Below are 19674 nucleotides of genomic sequence, written 5' to 3' on the forward strand. Positions count from 1 at the left end.
TGTCAGTTGTCTGACAGTGAGCAGCAGGCATTGTGTCTGCTGCACCTGAAACTGTGCAAGTTCAGTTAGAGACTATCCTGTGGCAGGTCAGAAATGTTGCAGGGTGTATACGATCCGGGACAACCGGGAGATCCGGCAAAAACCCGGGAATTTTTTCATCCGGGAGAAAACCGGGAAAAACCCGTGAATTGTTCACAATTCCGGGAATTTTTCATTGTTTTAGTTTTCAAATAAATTTTCGTGATTTTGAGTGGTAAGAACCAATACTCTAACAAAGGATATTACTATACCCCGCTACTGCAGAATAACACTGCAGCAACGAAACATGAACGAGAGAAGAAGAAAAAAAAAAACCGTGAAATAAACTTAAGTTGCTAAGGAAATGCGCCGTATACAACAACAAAACACAGTGCTCATACAAGCGTCTGCCAACAGCAAAATGTGTCAAAGGCTTTTGGAAGACTGTGCAATGCTTCATAACAACAAATTGCCTCCGATGAGTGTGACGTGACAACCGTTTCAATTACATTCCTTTGAGTGGTTGCGGGCGGGGTCTTGCACATGCGCAGTTGAGTTGCATATGAGTAGTACCTTCTCCCGCTTCTTGTTACAGAAGTGTGGCTTGGCGCCACTACCTAATATTGCCCCGGTTCGGAAATATAGTAAATCCGGGCCTGATGCACAGAGCAGTCTGAGTTGTGGTGGGGAGGTGGGTCATCTCCAAGTGACCTGTGTTTACATTCAGTGATTTTGTTGTTTCCTCTTCGTTTATTGCTTTCACATTAAATGATAAAATGGAATTTAGTGACCAGGAGATATCAAATGAATTAAAATATGTTCGCATAATTACGGCCGGCCAAAATATGTCATTAGTTTCAGATTTTATTTCCACGTTTCGGACAGTCAAGCATTAATCGCCTTGCAGAACAATGAAGTTATCTTTGTCGGTTTGCTAAAGAGATTTGGCTTTTATTAATCTTTTCTGCTGAGGTAGTCAGTTTATTTGAAACGAACTGTTTAATTTCACACTGTTGGCTGGTTTCAACTGTTCGCTGATTTCAAGTGCACGTATGACATTATGTCATAATAAAGAACTAAACATGAGATAATACAATACTGGTACTCCAAGAAAATTTACATCCGAATCTGGACATACGAATGTGCACTTTAAGCCGAATTATCCATTTTAGTATGGTTCACGAAATTCCGATGCTCTTGAAGTATCTTTTGATGTCTTGTTTCTTTTATGACATAATGTAAGATCTTTTAATGTTTTACACATATGAACATATGACCTTCCTGTGTCATCGCATGGTGACGACTGTTGTCTGGTGCTCTCTTGCAACTACTGAAACGAACCTATTTGTAACAGGCAGCGGGAAAAGGTTGCGAACGGTGGTTTGAAAAGCGTTACATACATTAAAAGCAAATTTCCTTTTACGTGAGATGAACTATGTGCGAGAATGTATGATGAATTTCTTAAATAACAAAGTGTTTGACTCTCATTTAAAAATCAATTCTTTGAGGACAGCCATTTAGAAGAATTTCGAGCTCAGAAGATCACACATTTATGTTGGTATTAAAAATTTTACTGGCACATTTGTGTGATGTATTTTAAAGTGTATCACGCGCAGAAAAGATCAACATTATATGTGGAAGCTTAGCTTCTCTTCCAGCTCATTAATCTTGGAGACCAATATTATTTGTGAATGCTATGTATATTAATTTAAACCATTTACTTTTCTTATTTGTGTTTTCGCGCTACTTAACAGTGATCTTGCTATTGGCTTACTACATCACGTTTCCTATGCTGTCATCAGCTGGCGAGATCACGTGACATGAGTTACGAGTGGCCTACAAAAGCGCATAGCAATCTCCTTTTCAATGCTTCAAAAAGTAACATGCGGTATTTGGTGGAATTCGAATTTATACCTTCATGATACGAAAATATGCAGCCTACATATTGCTGCACATTAAAGGTGTTTCAAAAAGTGTTTTTTTCCCCTGAGTTTCGTTTTCTAAAGTTGCAGGTAGTTCTACGTCGGTATATAGAACCATAAACATTCAGAGGATTGATGAGTTTTACAGTGCCAAGGAATAGTATGCGGTCACTTAACACGGGAAAAGTGTATTTTCACCCGGGAGAAAGTGTATTTTTAACCGTGAAATCCGGGAATTTTTTTCCCTTGTCCGTGTAGACACCCTGTGTTGAAATGTTGTAGGACAATACAGTAAGACAACTGACAAGTAGCAGAGCACCAAAATTCAGAAAAAAGATGTACACAACAGGCAGGCAGCTGGCATGAATTATGAACCAGTTAAATGCTGATCATTGTTGCTATTTGTTGTGACCAGGAGAACCAGGAGAAACTATTTTCGTCTTTGGTTGCTCAACAAGAAGGCTCATCAACCAAGGACAGATTAAATATTATTTCACTTTGTTACATATATGAATAAAAGATTTACTTAACTTTGAGACAGATCTTTGCCACACGATCACTTGATAAGTTATTACTGAAATTGACTATTAAAGCATCATTTGATACACAGATTAACAAACTGTTCTGTTGCAGTATAAGGTTCTACATTTAAATGAACAAGTCCAAGACTATGATGTTGACTCGTTCAGATGAAGTCCCAAACTGGGACAGAGCTCTTGCTACCTTGACACTATATTGACCTCAGCATGAGGGTACTAGTATGCTAATAGGGGACATGTGTTCTTTAGGAGTGCCTCCCGTATATCGTTACAGATTGCAGTGAACCCTCCCTGTCTCTGGTATTGATGTGTGTTGCCAACTTTGAATGATAGAAGAATTTACTTTTTAAAGAAGTGTATACTTTTGAAGAATAGGGTGAATCACATCAGTGGGATCTCTTGTTACCTCTGTAGATCAGCCTCTTATCCATGAGGATGGATCACTTAATTTTAAACCTGGTTAACTACTTCCACTGAACACATATTAGAATTCAACTTCTAGCTAGATCACTAGCTTCAAACCAACTCCAGAAGCCTGGCTGAAACTGAGTGTACAGTCACAATGGCTGTGATTAACAATCTGTTGTAGTCACTGGTGCAAGGAAATGGTGTTCACATTGTTAAGTGACTTATTGTTATTAGTGTTGTTAAATCTCTGGTAAGTAGCTAACTCTGTGGGTGATTGGTGACAGCAGATGTGTGATGAAATATTACTCACGACTTATCTCAATGTGTAAGCATTTCAGTGAATGTGGTATCTGCCCCCCCCCTGCCCCCCCTCTATCCTATTACTTTCCTGTTCTCCAATTTCACTCAGAAACTTCTGTTGTAGTTATACACAACAATAATTAGTTTATGAAATCCAAAACTACCTATAGCCTAAATTTATTTTCCTGTTTGTACAAATACCAATGTGTGGGTGCTGTTGTGACATCATTTGGTTGACAAGCACCTTCTTCTCGATAGCATAATTTAGAAAACAAACAAACACACACACACACACACACACACACACACACACACACACACACACACACACTGGTGATTTAAAACATTATTAGCATGTTGGCTCACCTTTGGAACATGATAAAGTAACAGTTTTGCATAGGATGGATTTGACAAGTACTTGGTTGTTTCCCAGAGGTATGTGTAGTATAAGGATGGGGAAGGAACTTGGGTGTTCTTGTGTAAATGAACCATCCTGGCATTTGCCTGGAGTAATGTAGGGAAATCACAGAAAACGTAAAAAACTCAGTCGAATTTGGCTGAAAAGACATTAATGTGGCTTCACTATAATGCTCCTCAAATCACTGTAGCATGAATCTGCTCTTGATACATAGATAGTTATTCTGCTGGGAGATGCAATCTGTTGGGAAAGAGCAATCTGGATGATGACGTGTCTGGTCATGATCTTGGACTTGGTGTAACAAGAAATGTGATTCCTGTGACCCCATGAGATGTTTACATTGATCCACAGTCCAATTTTAATGATATCCACTGTAATCATAATAAGCAATGTCTCACATGAGTATGCGGCATCTCTTGTACATCACAGTGATCATTCAGCAACTGATTCTGTTAATGCCTCTCATATACCATACCATACATGGTAACAACACTAAACATGAATTCCAGTAATACACTCTGGTGGCTATTCCACCAGTGTGCAAAGGTAACTTGCATGATGTAATCATTGTTTTCTACATTTTGCAGAAGTAGTTCATTAGACAGTATAATCTATAATCTCAACATAGTTAATTACAATGAAAACATCCACTCAGTCAAATGTTGATAATTTTTCAGTAGAGAACATGGACTGGTTCCAAACAGCCTTTCACTGAGAAATAATAACTTAAAAGTGGGATCTTTCGTACTACCTTGATAAAATGCGGTAGTGTTCTCGCTTCCTGCGCCTGGGTCCCGGGTTCGATTCCCGGCGGGGTCAGGGATTTTCTCTACCTCGTGATGACTGTGTGTTCATCATCATTTCATCACAAGTCGCCGAAGTGGCGTCAACTAAAAAGGACTTGCCATACGGCGGCCGAACTTCCCCGCATGGGGCCTCCCGGTCAGCAATTCCATACGATCATTTCATTTCAATGAATAAATAAATAAAGTATGGGAGGGATGCTGCTTACATTGCTGAGGAACTACTTGTGATGTATAAGTGGAGGTCTGCTTTTCAAACTCTTCCCTTAAGTTTAAGAAGTTTTGTCAAAATCAACTCAGTGATCATGGACAAACAGTTTATTATATTGTTCTTGAGATTATGTTGGGAGCCAAAATTGGCTGAGTTCCCGCACAACTTCATGAAAAGTACATGCAGAACAGCTGCAGCAATGAAAGGAGCATATGCTGAGATGTGTGGACTCAGATGGGTTCTAGACCAAAGGCAACAACTACCAATTGAAGGCATTTAGTAAGTATACAGTGCAAGGACACATCTGTAGTAAACTGCTTTGCCACTTTTGTGTTACAGTAGCTTAACATGAATACTTGATAGTAACAGTGCATAAAATACCAAATGGAACTAACAGTTAGATTTGCTTACCTACAAATCAGGTGCCAGGCATTGTTTCTTTGGTAGGATGCTGAGAAACAGATGTTTTCCCATAGCATGTACTGCTTCCGAAATGTCTTGCATCTGTTGTATCTGTGTCAGACTGAACGATTGGAAGTTATCCTGACTTAGTGATCCATATGTTAACAATGCATTCAATCCACAACAATGACAGTGTTGAGAGGAAACATTGCAAAGTACAAACCTCATTCAGGGAAAATGGCTACCATGCTATGACAACAAAAATAAAGATAAAGAGTACCAGGAAACATGCTGAGGCAGTTTGGTGACTTACCATACATACAAGGCTTTAGTGATAGGATGGTAAAGATCCTACACTGATGGAGGAGGGGGGCTCAGACTCATCTACTAAAACAACAATGAAATAAGAGACTTCTTGAGTATATGAGTTTTGCTATGATGGTGGACTAGTCTCTATTAGTGAGATATGGAGAACAAGTGATACAAATGGCTTGGTTGGAGTACTAAATTGATGGTGGGAGAATGTCAGACAGATGTGGTACATCCATACAATTTAAACAAGCCCTTGTGATTATTCAGCTTCTTCCGGCATAATTCATGACGAAATTATTCATGGATGAACAGCCGGATGTCAGTGTCCCAACAGACACTGTATTTCAGCAAGTGATCATATTACCATTATCATGTGCACTGATGTATTTTCTGATTGGGGTTGATGCGGCACTTTTATCCCCCCCCCCCCCCCCCCCTCTCCCCCAACCATCCAACCTCTCACTGTGTCCACTGTCTGTGCCCAGCATCTTGTCTCCCCATCCTCCCGCTGGCATGTTGCTCCATCCAGTATTCACACTAGTGGATGTTTACACCTCTGCTGTTGCTTCCACCTGCTCCTGAAGTCAGCTTGTTGTAAGATTCCTCTTCTTAATCAAAGTGCCCATTCTGAGGTGTTACTAGGGATGTAGCCACTATCACTTATTCAAATCTTGCTTTAATGACACTGTCCCAGAAGTTAAATGGCTGTGTCAGGAACTTAGTATGGTCAGAATCCATTCTGTACATTTGCGATAGGTAGTGTTCCATGACTGCCAGCTTGTTAAGCTGCCACGATCTGGTGTGCCATTGGGGTTCTCGGAATGATCTTTGGCACTACACACCATCTGACCTATATGTGTCTTGTTGCATTTGTAGATGGATTTCCATAGTCCAAGGTCCATAGTCCATAGTCCAAGGTTGTCTGTGACACAACCAAGCAGAACCTGTGTTCTAGATGGTGGGTGGAGGACCACCTTTACTATTCAACTTATGTCTCCAGCTGTCCAACCAGTTCAATTCCTGGACATGGGAATGGATTGATGGTGTCACATGGGCCACAGGTTTGCACCCACTCCTAAATCCACACTTATCTCTGACATCATCATCTGCATGTATGACACCTGAATCAGTTGAAGAAGTACATGGCGGGAAACCTATCATGCTCTCATGTGAAAGAAACCTATGAAAACAAACATCTGTAGCACTGAGATGGCAGCCATACAGGAAATAAGAGAAGATCCATATATTGTTGTCTGACCAGAAAACACAGCCAAAACAACTGTGGTCCTGTCTCACCAGAATTACATTGAGAAGATACCGGACCTGTTCGTACTGGAAGATTAACATTGATCCTACCAAGAGGGTGGGGAGGAACACTATGGTACTTTGGAAAGAATCCGGTTTGCCAAACGAAGTTGTTAAGAAACTACAATAGAGAGCTTCAGTTCCACCAAGACTTAATGAACTTCAAAGGTTCATGAAAACTGTTATCAGAATTGGTAGCATTGGTGCCCTAACTTAATCAATTGCTAAATACGTGATGGATATGATTAGCCCTTACTTTGGGAAGAGTTCATTTCATATTCAAAACTCTGTGAATTTTGTTGGGTGTCTTAACAACTTTAACCTTAATGATAACAATGTCCTTGTGAGATCTGACATTGTCTCTTTTCACCAGACTGCCATAAAAAGAATCCTTGGAACTTGTTCGCTTAGAAATTTGATGTAGAGATGGCACACCTTTTTATGCATATCTTGGTGTTGACATACTTTCTTCTCAACAATGGTTACTATGGCAGATGGAAGGAGTAGCAATGGGGAGTCCATTTTCACCAGTTTTTGCAAACATGGATGTGGGAGATCATGAAGACAAAACCTTTCAGTCAACCCAGTGTTAATCAACCTATTTTTTGCAATATGTAGACAATACTTTTATCGCACGACGACATGGAAGAGACAAGCTGAATGAGTTCTTCATAAATCACTGTTTCATCGACTAGAACACCAACTTTACCATGGAAGTCAAAGTGGATGGAGTTCTCCTCTTTTTGGATGTCCCAGTAAAAAGAAGAGCAGATGGCACATTGCACCACAGCATGTATTGGAAGAAGACACACACCCCACTACTTACATGTGGACAGCTGACACTACCCAGCACAGAGGAATGGGGTGTTCAAAACATTGGTACATAGGGCATGTACCCTCTCTGATAATAAAAGTCTTAACCAAGAACTTGAACATCTGAGGACAGTGATTTGGAAGAACAGCTGCACAGAGTGGCTAATTCAGAGAGCCCTAGGTCCTACACTCACTGAACAACTGGAGGAACAGAAGTGAAAGCTCAGGAGAATGCAGTCATTCTGTTTATCCCATTAAAGATTAAAGATAGGATGATTTCTCCAGAAAGACCAAGTGAAGACATTCTTCCTCTTCCCAGCTAAAATATCAGCACTGTTTGGTAGTGTTGAAGACAATCTTGGACTTTGGAAACCTGGGGTGTACCATATGTATTGACAATGTGGCAACACACATAAAGGTTAGATAATGTATACTGTCAAAGATCATTGTTGAGAACACCAACAACACACTAGATTGCAGGGTCGTGGAACATTGCCTGTCTGATCACACTGAAAGAATTCTGATCATATGAAGATCTATTGAAATTCAAATAAGGGAATCTCTGATCAGTTTTAATGGTGGCTACATCCATAGTAAGGCTTGGGAACCTGCACTTAGTCTGATTAGGAAGAGGTAGTGATTAGGAAGAGGTAGGAGATAATCAACAATGAACAGACTTCAGGGACAAGTGGAGTAACAGCAGGGGTGCTGCCAGCACACATCCCTTGGCATGAAACCTCGGAGATAGAGCAATATGTCAGTTGGAGAAAAGGGGGGGGGGGGAGGGAGGGAGATGGGAAAGAGACGCTGGGTGCAGATGGTAGACAGAGCAGCAGATTGGAGGGAGGAAAGCGAAAGATAGTAACACTGCACCAACCCCTAAGTAGTAAGTCCATCAGCACACTTGTTGTTGGCATTAAGGTCAATTGCTGACACATAGTGTATCTTAAAAAAGATGTATGAACACTTTGAATCAATTTAAAAACTTTATCTATGAAAATAGAGACAAGTTTGAAGGCTTGAATTACAGAAAAAAATGTGCTTAAAAGAAACTTGTTCACAATTGATCAAATTTATGGCCATCATTTTCCAGACAAAATGATAATGCAAACCAGTGGATTGGCAGACATCATAAAACATTTCTTTTGGAATTTCGTGATATTGTCATTCAATTTTCAATTTCAAAGCACCATTTGTTCTGGGTTTTGTGCGATAAATTCTGTACTTGAGGCATCCCCATAAAAAGAAGTCCATTGGTGTGAGGTCTGGGTAATGTATTTAATGCTATCCCTTCATGCAAACCATGTGTTTGGAAAAGCTGCATCGAGTTGGGCTCTTACATTGCAGTGGTAGTGGGGAGGTGCTCCACCTTGATGAAAGTAAATCTCATCATCACTAAACATCTCCTCAGTGGGTGGACCGATGGACTCCTGCAGCATGGTTAGGTACCTGTCACCAGTGGCAGTTCTGTAAAATTAAAAAGAAAAAAGAAAAGTCCTATGATGCCCAATGCTGGTATCCCACACCACACTGTTATCCCCTGTAAGTTTAAATATTGTTCAGCAATAATATGGGAATTAACAGGACCCAGGCAGTTATGGCGATTACTTGTGTCGTTTAATTTAAAGGTGTCCTCAGAGCTCCAGCCAACAATATGTGGGAAACCTGCATCTTCTGTAAATTCTGCCAGGTACCATTCACAGAACTGAACTCTCCGGTCTGTATCATCTTCATTGAGAGCATGAATTACCGCTGGTATGTAGTATTTACAGCATGGATGTTTCAAGATGCAATGAATGCTATCTTTTGAGATGTGTGTTGACTGAGTCGTTTGCCATAGAGTTTTCTGTGGGGATCCAATGAGGGTTTCCTGTGTCTGCTTTTCTTTTCTGAGGCTGGTGGACAACTGTGGTCATCCAGAAAGTTTCTTGTTGACGATGTATACAGGATGGTCCATTGATCATGACTGGGCCAAATATCTCACGAAATAAGCATCAAACGAAAAAACTACAAAGAGCGAAAGTTGTCTAGCTTGAAGGGGGAAACGAGACGGCGCTATGGTTGGCCCACTAGATGGTGCTGCCATAGGTCAAACGTATATCAACTGCATTTTTTTTATATAGGAACCCCCATTTTTCATTACATATTCATGTAGTACGTAAAGAAATATGAAAGTTTTAGTTGGATCACTTTTTGCACTTTGTGATAGATGGTGCTGTAATAGTCACAAACATACGGCTCACAATTTTCGATGAACACTTGGTAACAGGTAGGTTTTTTAAATTAAAATACAGATCGTAGGTACCTTTGAACATTTTATTTCGGTTCTTCCAATGTGATACATGTATCTTTGTTAACTTATCATTTCTGAGAACGCATGCTGTTACAGCGTGATTACCTGTAAAAACCACATTAATGCAATAAATGCTCAAAATCATGTCCGTCAACCTCAATGCATTTGGCAATACGTGTAACGACATTCCTCTCAACAGCAAGTAGTTCGCCCTCCGTAATGTTCGCACATGCATTGACAATGCGCTGACGCATGTTGTCAGGCGTTGTCGGTGGATCACGATAGCAAATATCCTTCAACTTTCCCCACAGAAAGAAATTCGGGGACGTCAGATCCGGTGAACGTGCGGGCCATTCTATGGTGTTTCGACGACCAATCCACCTGTCATGAAATATGCTATTCAATACTGCTTCATATGCACATGAGCTATGTGCCAGACATCCATCATGTTGGAAGTATATTGCCATTCTGTCACGCAGTGAAACATCTTGTAGTAACATCGGTAGAACATTACGAAGGAAATCAGCATACATTGCACCATTTAGATTGCCATCGATAAAATGGGGGCCAATTATCCTTCTTCCCATAATGCCGCACCACACATTAATCCGCCAAGGTCGCTGATGTTCCACTTGTTGCAGCCATTGTGGATTTTCCGTTGCCCAATAGTGCATATTATGCCGGTTTACGTTACCGCTGTTGGTGAATGACACTTCATCGCTAAATAAAACGCATCCAAAAAGTCTGTCATTGTCCTGTAATTTCTCTTGTGCCCTGTGGCAGAACTGTACACGACGTTCATAGTCGTCACCATGCAATTCCTGGTGCATATAGATATGGTACGGGTGGAGTCGATGTTGATGTAGCATTCTCAACACCGACATTTTTGAGATTCCCGATTCTCGCACAATTTGTCTGCTACTGATGAACAGATTAGCCATGACAGCAGCTAAAGCACCTACTTGGGCATCAGCATTTGTTGCAGGTTGTGGTTGACGTTTCACATGTGGCTGAACACTTCCTGTCTCCTTAAATAATGTAACTATCTGGCGAACGGTCCAGACACTTGGATGATGTCGTCCAGGATACCAAGCAGCATACATAGCACATGCCTGTTGGGCATTTTGATCACAATAGCCATATATCAACATGATATCGACCTTTTCCGCAATTGGTAAACGGTCCATTTTAGTAAACAGTCCATTTTAACATGGGTAATGTATCACGAAGCAAATACCGTCCGCACTGGCAGAATGTTACATGATACCACGTACTTATATGTTTGTGACTATTACAGCGCCATCTATCACAAAGCGAAAAAGTGGTCCAACTAAAACATTCATATTTCAATACGTACTACACGAATGTGTAATAAAAAATGGGTTGTTCCTATTTAAAAAAAAAAAAAAAACACACACACACAGTTGATATCCATTTGACCTATGGCAGTGCCATCTAGTGGGCCAATCATAGTGCCATCTGGGTTCCCCCTTCTAGCTTGACGAGTTTCGTTCTTTGTAGTTTTTTCGTTTGATGCTTATTTCATGAGATATTTGGCCCAGTCACTATCAATGGACCACCCTGTATAGTTCCATTTGCTTCAAATGTATCTCTGATGTGAGCAATGCTCTTATGCAGTGGTGGCAGTTTATTAAAGCCCCTTCTGAAATGTCTTTGTGCTTCCACTGTGTTCTCAGTTTTCCAATAACATTTAGGGACAAACTTCCTCTGTTCAAAGCTAAATTGTTCTCCTGTCATTGTGTTTCTTTAGTTACACCTGAAAAACAAAAAATTCAGCACGTTATGGACAGTAAAGTGTTAGTACACTTTTTTGAGACACCCTGTATTGTGCCCATTGGACACACACATCCAGCTGTTCATTCATGAATTGTTTCATTATAAACAAGTCCCTGTTTTGGCTTGGCAGTTACTCATCACAAAGTGAAATAAGAAAGCCTGTCAGGATAGTAAATTGACTGTACAACATGAACAGTGAGGAGTGCTACAGACTCTCACTGTCACAGTTGTCAGTTGTTACAAGCTGGTGGACTGAAAGTGCTTGGAGCCGTAACCCCACACTGCAGGTGACAGGCGCTAATGACTGCTCTAAGGAGCTTCCGGCCACTAAGTAAGCAACAGTATATCATGATGTCAGTTTCCACTGGATTCGCTGATGACAAACAATAATAATTCACATCAAATATTCCAGTAATAGCACCTGATTTACCTCAGTTTGCCAAAATGTCCATTCGTCATTTTCAAATAATAGATGTATAGCACAACTGCAAACCACACATAGTCACCCTGATGGATGCTGCCTGCAGTAATAGCTGATATGTCAAAAGCTTTATTAACATACTTGATACAACCACACTACCAGAAGAGTTTTGTTGACATTAATTAATATTGAGAACCAGTTTTTAAGTATGTAGTTTTTCAGTAAGAGCCAGGGTGGAGTCAGAATAGGTATTTAGTGTACCTGATTATAGAATGGGACAAATGTGTCTACAGAGCTTCAAAAATTACCATTAAGGATACTGTGAAATAAATTACATAAAATAAATGTGGATAATTTTAAAAAAAATCTTTTAAAGAATATTCATAACATTACATCTCAGTACATTACTTTTTGTAGAATTTTTGATAAGGCAGAAGGAATGGAGATTGGTCAATAATTGTTAACATCATTCTTGTCTCCTTTTTTGAAAAGAGGAATAAATCCAGCAATTTTGAAAACATCTTGAAACAGCCTGTAATTAGGGAACTGTTAATTACATCACAAAGTGGAATTATAATTAGTAAAGCAATTTTTTAATAAAAAATCAGACATGCCATCAATACTAGATGAATATAAGTTGAATTGCTACTGCCGCTGATAATTTTCAGCACTTCTTCTTGAGGTACTGGAGTTAGAAACATTGACGTGCTTGATTTTTTAAACTCAGTGGGAAAAGTCAGTGCCTGTGAAATAATCTGTGATGAAATATTAAAAGCAATACTTGAAAAATGCTTGTTAAGAGATTTACTTATTTTCTTTGCATCTCATATTTTAGTTCCATTTAGTTTTAGTTGTATCAAGTATGGTCGCTTTTTTGGTGACCTGTGGACCTGATTATATACCTACTTAGGCTCATGGGCTGCCTCATCATGTGTCACTACAGCAATGCTCCTAGCACATAAAGTCAAACCTATAGTGTCCATTTCCATATGTATTGGGTGATCCACCAACATTTTTGCTACCCATTTCTTGACATGCCATGCCAACAAATTGTGCCTCAAAACTCATTTTTTTAATTACATTTATTTTATATTCACCCCATCTTCAGATGTTTACATTTATTTACATGATATGAACATTGATTTTTCACTTATGATGTTTTACAATAGCTGTTTTGAAACTTCTGTTGCAAAATTTTGCAACACCGTTGATAAAGAAACATTGTTCACTGAAGATGGAATGCCAGGAATCTGGCAATGTCATCATGGAAAAATAAATGCCTATAGAAGCAACTGGCTGCAGCTGATTGATTATGAATTACATCAGTTTCAATGGTTGCACTGTTCTAATAAATGCACAACAGACAAGAATTATTTGCTAATGTAAATACGAGAAAGGAGGGAAAAACCAAATACAGCAATGAGAGAGGCTGTTCCAGTCGACAAGCAATTAGGAGTAACTTAGCAATTTTTGGTTACAGTCAGACCACTCGAGTGTTTGGAATTTAGTGTGTTGATATCCACAAACAGTATTAACACATATTTTTTAAATATATGTCTTAAAATATTGTTGATGACAAATCACAGAAATATGCTAAAATGCTTCCTGGATGGAATACAATGCAAGTGCCTCACCCTCTCTCCTGCGGATTTTTTCCACAGTCTGAGTTGAAACCAGTCACAGGCCAGATCCAACCCATGGGCCCCTGGTTGCCCACCCATGTATTAGGTCATTTGGACCTTCTTTAAAACCTCAAGTTCCACGGGTGCCTCTAACTACATCCCAGACTGCCTTATGTATGTTGTTAGAATTTTTTATACCGATATTGTTTGTGATTTTCTTACCCTTATGAGTTGTCTAAGTATCTTTTGTATATTTTTAAATATATAAAAACTGGAATAATTCCTTGCTTTGCTTTCTGCATACAGTTTTCTTTTCATTGGACAAGAGGTGATTATTCCCCTTGTAATCAGGCCTTTAAAACTGATTAATTTGTTCTAGAAGAGTTACTAGTCTTTTAAGGGGAAAGGCAATATTAAAATAATGGGCCACAATGCCCAGAAATAATTTTGCCTTCTTATTAGTATTATCCTCATTGAATACATCCAGGATTTGTGATACAACTTAAATCCAAACAATTCTAAATTTTGGGTATCTTTAATTAAATTAAACTCCTGTAGATAACTCCCAGCTTTGTCAGAGGTGATACAGCAGCACAACTCCAATTTTATTGAGATACCTTGGTGACCAGACAACCTGTTTGATGTATTCTCAGTATTTAATAATGGTGTGGAGATGCTGAGTCGCAGACAGGCAGAATAAAAAGACTACTATACATTTGAGCTTTTGGTTAAAAGGCCTTCTTCTAAAGTAGAAAACACACGCACATTCACACAAGAACAACTCACATACACATGACCACTGTCTCTGGCTACTGAGGCTGGACTGCAAGCAACTGTGACTGATGGGAGAAACGATCCATAGGTGGTGGGGTAAGGAGGAAGCTAGGGCAGGGAGGAGGAGGGACAGCAGGTTGGGGAAGGGTGTGTCAGAAGATTTGGGGGAAAGGGGTGGGAGCGGAAAAGGAGAGAAGTAGTTGAGGGGAAAAAGACGGGTGGGTGCATTGATGAAATAGAAGGCTGTGTAATGCTGGGATGGGAGTGGGGAAGGGGATATATGGGTGAAGGACAGAGGTTAGGGAAAGCTGGGGGGGGGGGGGGGAGGGGGGGGGGGATCCAGGAACATAGAATATATTGCAGTGAGATTTCCCACCTGATCAATTCAGAAATTCTGGTCTTGGTAGGAAGCAGCCAGATGGCACAGGCTGTGAAGCAGTCATTGAAGTGAAGCATATTGTGTGTTGGGCTGCCTGTTCTGCAACTGGGTCATCCAGCTTTCTCTTGGGCACATTTTGTCTGTGGTTACTCATGTGAAAAGATAGCAAGTAAATTGAATAATTTAGCATTTTCAGTGTGTATTTTCTCAGGTGCCACAAACACAGACACCAGAAAGATAGTGTATCACTTTTATTTTGAGTCTTCATTATGGCACAATCTTTGGGAGAACTCAACAGATGTCACATGGGTACTAATATTGCAAAAGAAAATGAGATGGAACATATGTTTTGCCAAATAGAGGCCATCTGGTCATCCATTGTTTAAAAAATTGAAAAATACTATCCATTCTTTCCTGCATATTTGTGATGTCTTGATTTTCTTATATAGAAAAACAACATACACCTGAAACTTTAAATTTTCACCACAGCTGTAGCACTTACCACGGAGAGAATTTTAAACTTCCCGCATGCTGTTTAAAACCCTATGCCAAAACATCAAAGGATATGGATTTAAACATTTGCAGTGAATTAAAAGGCAGGAATATATTTGACATGGAGCTTGATAGACCTGAAAGATTGCTGTTTACTCCTATAGTGGAAAAGTATTTCATTGTAAATCTTGAGGAATCTGGTGTACAACAAATGAACTGATTTGAAAAATGTATTTAATTAATAACTAAATCACATTTCAGCATTCATATAGGAGACAACACCATATATGTATAATAGAGGGAAACATTCCACGCGGGAAAAATATATATAAAAAACAAAGATACTGTAACTTACCAAACGAGAAAGCGTTGGTATGTTGATAGACACAATAAAAAACACACACACACACACACACACAAATTTCACACACAATTTATATATATCTCTGCTTGTGTCTGTATATGTGCAGATGGATATGTGTGTGTGCGCGAGTGTATACCTGTCCTTTTTTCCCCCTAAGGTAAGTCTTTCCGCTCCCGGGATTGGAATGACTCCTTACCCTCTCCCTTAAAACCCACATCCTTTCGTCATTACCTCTCCTTCCCTCTTTCCTGATGAAGCAACCATTGGTTGTGAAAGCTTGAATTTTGTGTGTGTGTTTGTGTTTGTTTGTGTGTCTATCAACATACCAATGCTTTCGTTTGGTAAGTTACATCATCTTTGTTTTTAGGGTATCCTGTATATGTCTGTATATATGCTATGAGGACCATACTTTATCACCAGTGATCACCAGTTACACGTGTAGTACCAGAAAAAGATATACACAAAATTGTAGAGTTTACATGTTATTTGTGAATGTGTTAAATCTCATGATATATGCTGCCCACATCCTACATATCTTTTCTCATGCAGGTACAACCAGATTAGGCAATGCAGCCATCCAGTTGAATTTGATTTGGTTGTTGATGATATTGAACATATTGACTTATTGATTTCTGAGGCACATGAATCACTAAACTGGAATTCTGCAGGTAAGTCTTCTGTTGGCAATGTGTGTAGTAAGAGATAATCTTTTTCTTTGTGATGCATTATATAGCGAAGACATTAAGCAGCAAATAGACATGTAAAAAAGAGGTTTCAAAATAACCCAGCTTTTGTATTTTGACTTTAGAGTTTTTACACACACACACACACACACACACACAAAAAAAAAAAATCCAGATTCCAGAAGTCCTCACACAGCAGATTATCGACCACCTCCACTATGCCTGGGACAGAAACACAGCAGGAGTTGTGTTGGTTCCGGGGCAGATTTGGTGATCAAGCAAGTCGTTGTACCAAACTTTGTGCATACCCAAATGCCACCAGCAGTCAGATGTAGATGCTTCATCTGATTTACTTTCTGAGTCACAGTGTCTGTAAGTGACAGGTGTACTGGGCGGAAATTTCTGATTGACACAGGCTCTGATTTGTGTATCTTCCCACGGTCGATGCTATACTGGTGTAGACCACGAATGTCATTCTGACTTAATGCCTCAAACAACTCTTTGATCGCAATGTGCGACACGCAACATTTCAAGCTGGATGTAGGCCTGTACCATATGTTCATGTGAAATTTCACAATTATGGTTGTCACTGAGTTTACCGGCACACTACAATCTGTTGTCTGACATCACCAACACACACCTGGGTGACCACATCACTGGATTTGGAGCCACACCATCATCCAGTCCACCAAGATAATAGAAGCTGCATCACCAGACTGCGAAGGTAATAGAAGCTCCTGACAGTGAGTATGCAACACTGCTTCGAGATTTCCTGGCACTGACAAGACTGCCATGTGTGCCTATAGATGTGAAGCACAACATCTTGCACATATAAAGACTACTGAGGGAGCCCTGTTACTTTGTAGGTCACAGCTGTTAGCGCCGGATCACTTAGCAGTTGCAAATGCAGAATATGACAGCATGACTTGAGAGGGCATCACGCAACTGTCCAGTAGTCCTTGGTTTTCACTGCAGCATATAGTGTCAAAGTAGTATGATGCATGGTATGCATGCAGTGACTATAGAGTGCTTAATGACTTTACAGTGTCAGATATTATCTGTTGCCATTACTCTGTGTGGTGCTTGACATTGCCCAGAATGTCAAGGGTGCAATCTTCCCTCTTGACAACATTATGCAACCTGGTCTATGGTGGTTTTAGAGCCAGTCTGACACCATCAAAACGTAACATCATATGTGTTCACTCACTGAAGTCTTTGTGGACAAATGTGACAACAGTTCCATGTCTGGACAGCTGTGGAGGTCAGATTTTCTTGATGTGATCTTTAAAGCAACCGACAAAGGCAGATGGGTCTGTTACAGACTTCAGAGCCAAATATACAAATTCTCACTGGCAGTTGCAGCACCTCACCATACACCAGTTCTGCAGATGAATCATTTAGATCAGGTTTGTATGTATTCCACAGGTCAAGGAGAACCATCAGCAGAAGTTCTGTCCACCCGGCAATGTGGCACACCAGAGCTGCTTTTAGTGTTTCGCATGGACAGCCGTGTTGGGATCCATCCACTATGATTCTGAACAATGATAATGTAAAATTTACACAACAGAACTGTTGTTCTCCAAGGAACGAAATTATAGTTTTCAGTGCTGAGTATTAGATTCCTAATGAATCGATTGCTATATTGTGTTATAAAACTAGTGTGTTATACTGCAGTTTTAAGTTTTTTGTCTGACAAAAGAGAACATAATGAATCTGGATTATAACTACAGTTTTGCAGGTTGTAACTAAATATATTGTTTCTAATGAAAACAATTGCAGATTTGTTAGGCAGATGAGATCTCTGATACTAACATTAAATCATAAATAAGATTTATTATCTTCATTTTCTTGTATATTTATTTCTTTTATTTCTTGTATATTTATACAGACATCTACTTTTTTTCTATAGGCAGTATTCTTAGTCAAATTTCAGACTCGATTGATCACTATTTAATCAAATTATTATCATGGTATATTTATGAATATATTTTCAATGAAGATATTTATTTTCATTTTTTTGCATTTTACCTGGCATTGACATCTTGCCACAAACAGAAGAAGTGCTCTGTTGGTGCTTCACAGTTTTCGCATTTTTGACTGAGATAAACTGATGCTGCAGTGTTAATCTTTGGCAAGCCAGAGCAGAGGTCATCACAGTTCTAGCTACATAAAAAAATCCATGCAGTTCAGACATTTATGTACATGCTTAAGTCAACATAGGAATTTTCATTGTGTGAGACTGCACATCGCAGATAGGTCTGATGTCCTGCAAAACTGTTTGTATCGTTTTCACAATATCTTTTGTTTATTGTGTCATTACTTGTCTGTATTGTGATATATTGTGCTTTTTTGAACATTTCCGAGTACTGGGGAGGGGGGGCAGCTTGTACTTTATCATCAATTGTAATTTTAATTTGTGCTTTGTAGAAACTCTAAGCCACAGTATCCTCATTCAAAACTAGCTGTTCCCTAATTTTATTATATATTTACATGAAAAAGGTATATTTTTGATAATTTTTGGACACTTGCAAACGTATTAATTTTGTGAGTTTTCATAAGTTGTAAATGTTGTGCGTAAGCAATTTAGTAGTAAATCAGCATTTGTCATTTACAGTTACTTTCAATAAATAACATATCATGCCATATTAGTTTCTCTTTTACCAAGAGTGCATATTATCAGCAACTATCATAAATTAACTCTATTCTCAAATTTGTTAGCAACTGTAACAGGGCAAATGTTTCAAAGAAACAGCAAATTTTGTACCAAGTTTTCCTATTTTCATTGTAAAGATCTTATTTCAGCCATTAATTACTTCAGTTCTGAAAGACTACTTCTGATATTTATAGCATTTCAGACCCATTAATTGCAAGGTAGTTGGCAAGCTTCTAAAGTTATTTGCTTACTGTTCAGTAAAATATTACACGAGGCATAATGCGGCCCCACTGTGTATGCTGTTCTCAGGCACAGGATGAGTTAGCTGCTATTCATAAGCAGCTGGAAATCATCCTGAGTACTGTCAAGCAATTGGAAGATTTTGCAACTGATTGTGTTGGGAGAGCTAGTAAGAGTTGTGTGCCAAGAGATACCAAATGTCTTGCAAGTACTGTTATCTCCTGTGGACACTCTCTCTTCTGTAGGACATACAGTCTCTATCACTCTTTGTCCACTTGACTGTGATCAAGTGGTAGGCATGTCAGTGGTAGGCCTAGGCATTCTGTACATGTGTACCAGGGTCTAGGAAAAACTCAGAATTTCACTTACATCCCCCAAACTAATAAGTTTTAGGTACTTTCATCCGTCGAATCCAAAACTTAGCCAGTGAGACTCATTACACTTCTTGGGAAATGTGCTGAGTCCCATGTCAAGAGGAGGCAAACACAAAAGGATAATGGTACCC

At 39.4% G+C, this 19674-nt stretch overlaps 1 protein-coding gene across 1 annotated transcript in view; it reads left to right on the plus strand.

Moving 5' to 3' along the window:
• The window catches only part of LOC126456501 (dynein beta chain, ciliary-like), a 186722-nt gene extending 168914 nt beyond the window's left edge, over nucleotides 1-17808 (plus strand). The window contains exons 15-16 of the mRNA XM_050092251.1: nucleotides 16143-16261; nucleotides 17702-17808. Coding sequence (XP_049948208.1) covers nucleotides 16143-16261; nucleotides 17702-17808 — 226 coding nt within the window. The remainder of the gene's footprint in view (nucleotides 1-16142; nucleotides 16262-17701) is intronic.
• The last annotated feature ends 1866 nt before the right edge of the window (nucleotides 17809-19674 follow it).

The sequence above is a fragment of the Schistocerca serialis genome, chromosome 2 (genome assembly GCF_023864345.2).
Source record: "Schistocerca serialis cubense isolate TAMUIC-IGC-003099 chromosome 2, iqSchSeri2.2, whole genome shotgun sequence".
NCBI lineage: Eukaryota > Metazoa > Arthropoda > Insecta > Orthoptera > Acrididae > Schistocerca > Schistocerca serialis.